This window comes from Mus caroli, chromosome 13, assembly GCF_900094665.2.
Source record: "Mus caroli chromosome 13, CAROLI_EIJ_v1.1, whole genome shotgun sequence".
NCBI classification, from domain to species: domain Eukaryota; kingdom Metazoa; phylum Chordata; class Mammalia; order Rodentia; family Muridae; genus Mus; species Mus caroli.
Genome location: NC_034582.1, coordinates 106,374,308 through 106,376,080, shown reverse-complemented (window position 1 = coordinate 106,376,080; position 1,773 = coordinate 106,374,308). Strand labels below are relative to the sequence as shown.

Genomic DNA, 1,773 nt, shown 5'->3' with positions numbered 1-1,773 from the left:
TCTCTCTCTCTCTGTGTGTGTGTGTGTGTGTGTGTGTGTGTGTGTGTGTGTGTGTGTGTGTGTGTGTGTGTATACATGTGTATGCATATACATGAGGAGACCAGAGGTTGACCCTGACATCTTCCTCAAGCAGTTCCCACTATTTTTTGAAACAGGGTCTCTCACTAAACCTGAAGCTGGCCAGTGCAGCCAGATCTTCCTATCTCTGCAGTTCTGGGATCACAGCCACATGCTGTTGCACCCAGATTGTTTTGTGGGTTCTGGGGATTTGAACTCAGGTCCTTGTGTTTGTGTGGCAAGGACTTGAACAGATGATCTACCTCCTTAGCATCTAAAACTCTGATTTTTGCCTTTTCAAAGAGCTCCTACTAAGGGACCCTGAAGAAAATATGGCCATTGATAAAAACACCCCAACTGAGTCATTTCTANTCCCTGCTTATGAACTACATTCTAATGGCAACAAGAATCTCTTCCCTATCAGCTTTCCCTACAAACCTACATCTCCACCAGGCAGCACTAACTCCATCAGCACTACTGAAGGTGAGGAGGGACCAAGCCTACTCTTGACTGTTTTAGTTTCATTTCCCAGATTTACACCTGGACATTTGAAAGAGAAGAACTAAAACCACATCCTTTGTACTCTCATATATAAGTAGAAAGAAACAAACACAGAGATCCCTGCTGATTGGGCTGGGAGAGCCACGATGAGGAACGCCTGTGGTCCCCGGGTGCCATCTCTTGCTACTCTCCTTTTACTCCTGCTGATTCCTGAAGGTAAGACAGCCAGCTTCGTGTCATTTTCATCAAAACCATCATGAAATGGATGTGTGGGGTGCTTTCAACATGGTGTCTTAAGTATAACTGAGAGTACCCAAAGCCTGGGAACACTTACCATTCATTTTTATATTTTAGTACTTTTAGAAGAAAAAATATGTATTCATACTTTCTTTCCAAAAGTTAGCAGAACCACCAATGGAGATTGCTGCCAATTTATAGCTTGAATTTTGCCTTAAAAGACAAGTTGAGATGAGCAAAAAAATGAATGAAATACTCTTGAGTTGTGAGATCAACCTGTCTTTCAAGAGAGGAAATAGTGGTAAATGAAGCATCTCAGCCTTTCTTTCTTAAACTACTGTTCAGACAGCTTTGAAGAGGGTTACACATGGCCGAACTGGACAGCAGAAGCTAATAAGGACTGTGGGGAGTTTCTCACTATTTCTCTTGGTTAGTGTTTTCCTGGCAAGTCTTCCCGCCTCTGGGGAAGATCTCTCACACTGACTGCTTGGGAGAGCTGTAGTATTTTCTCTTCAGCTGTTCCTGCTATGTAGTGACTAGGAACCAATATTCCTGTCTGATGGAAAGGACCATGCACTGGTGGGAATGCCATCAGGGTTCTTGCCCTGACCCGGGAAGAACAACAGCTTCTGTGAGGTTCTCTGTGTTCCTTGAAGAACCTGGTAGGAAGATTGGCATGGGTAAAAATGAGAGGCAAATAAGGAAAACAGCCATGATTTATCCCAAGACAAAGCTTTTAGAGGTAGGAGTTNCAGACAGGAATCTAAAAGAAGTCCTAGTATTAAGCTTATGACTAACAATTAAAGGGAATTTTAACACAAGTTTGAAAGATGTTTGAGACCAAAAGTGGGTACATGACCACCATGGCACAGCATGAAGGCACTCAGAAATGCCAGGTCCTCCTCAGCCATGAGATTAGAGCAGGTTTTCTTTCCTCTTTATTTCTTTATAATTGAATTTTGGTTTTCTGAGGGTTTT

At 42.7% G+C, this 1,773-nt stretch overlaps 1 protein-coding gene across 1 annotated transcript in view; it reads left to right on the top strand.

Annotated features, from left to right (window-relative positions):
• Positions 1–692: 692 nt before the first annotated feature.
• The window catches only part of LOC110307743 (granzyme A), a 5,473-nt gene continuing 4,392 nt past the window's right edge, over positions 693–1,773 (top strand). The window contains exon 1 of the mRNA XM_021179945.1: positions 693–774. Within this exon, the coding sequence (XP_021035604.1) occupies positions 705–774 (70 nt within the window). The 5' untranslated portion in view covers positions 693–704. The remainder of the gene's footprint in view (positions 775–1,773) is intronic.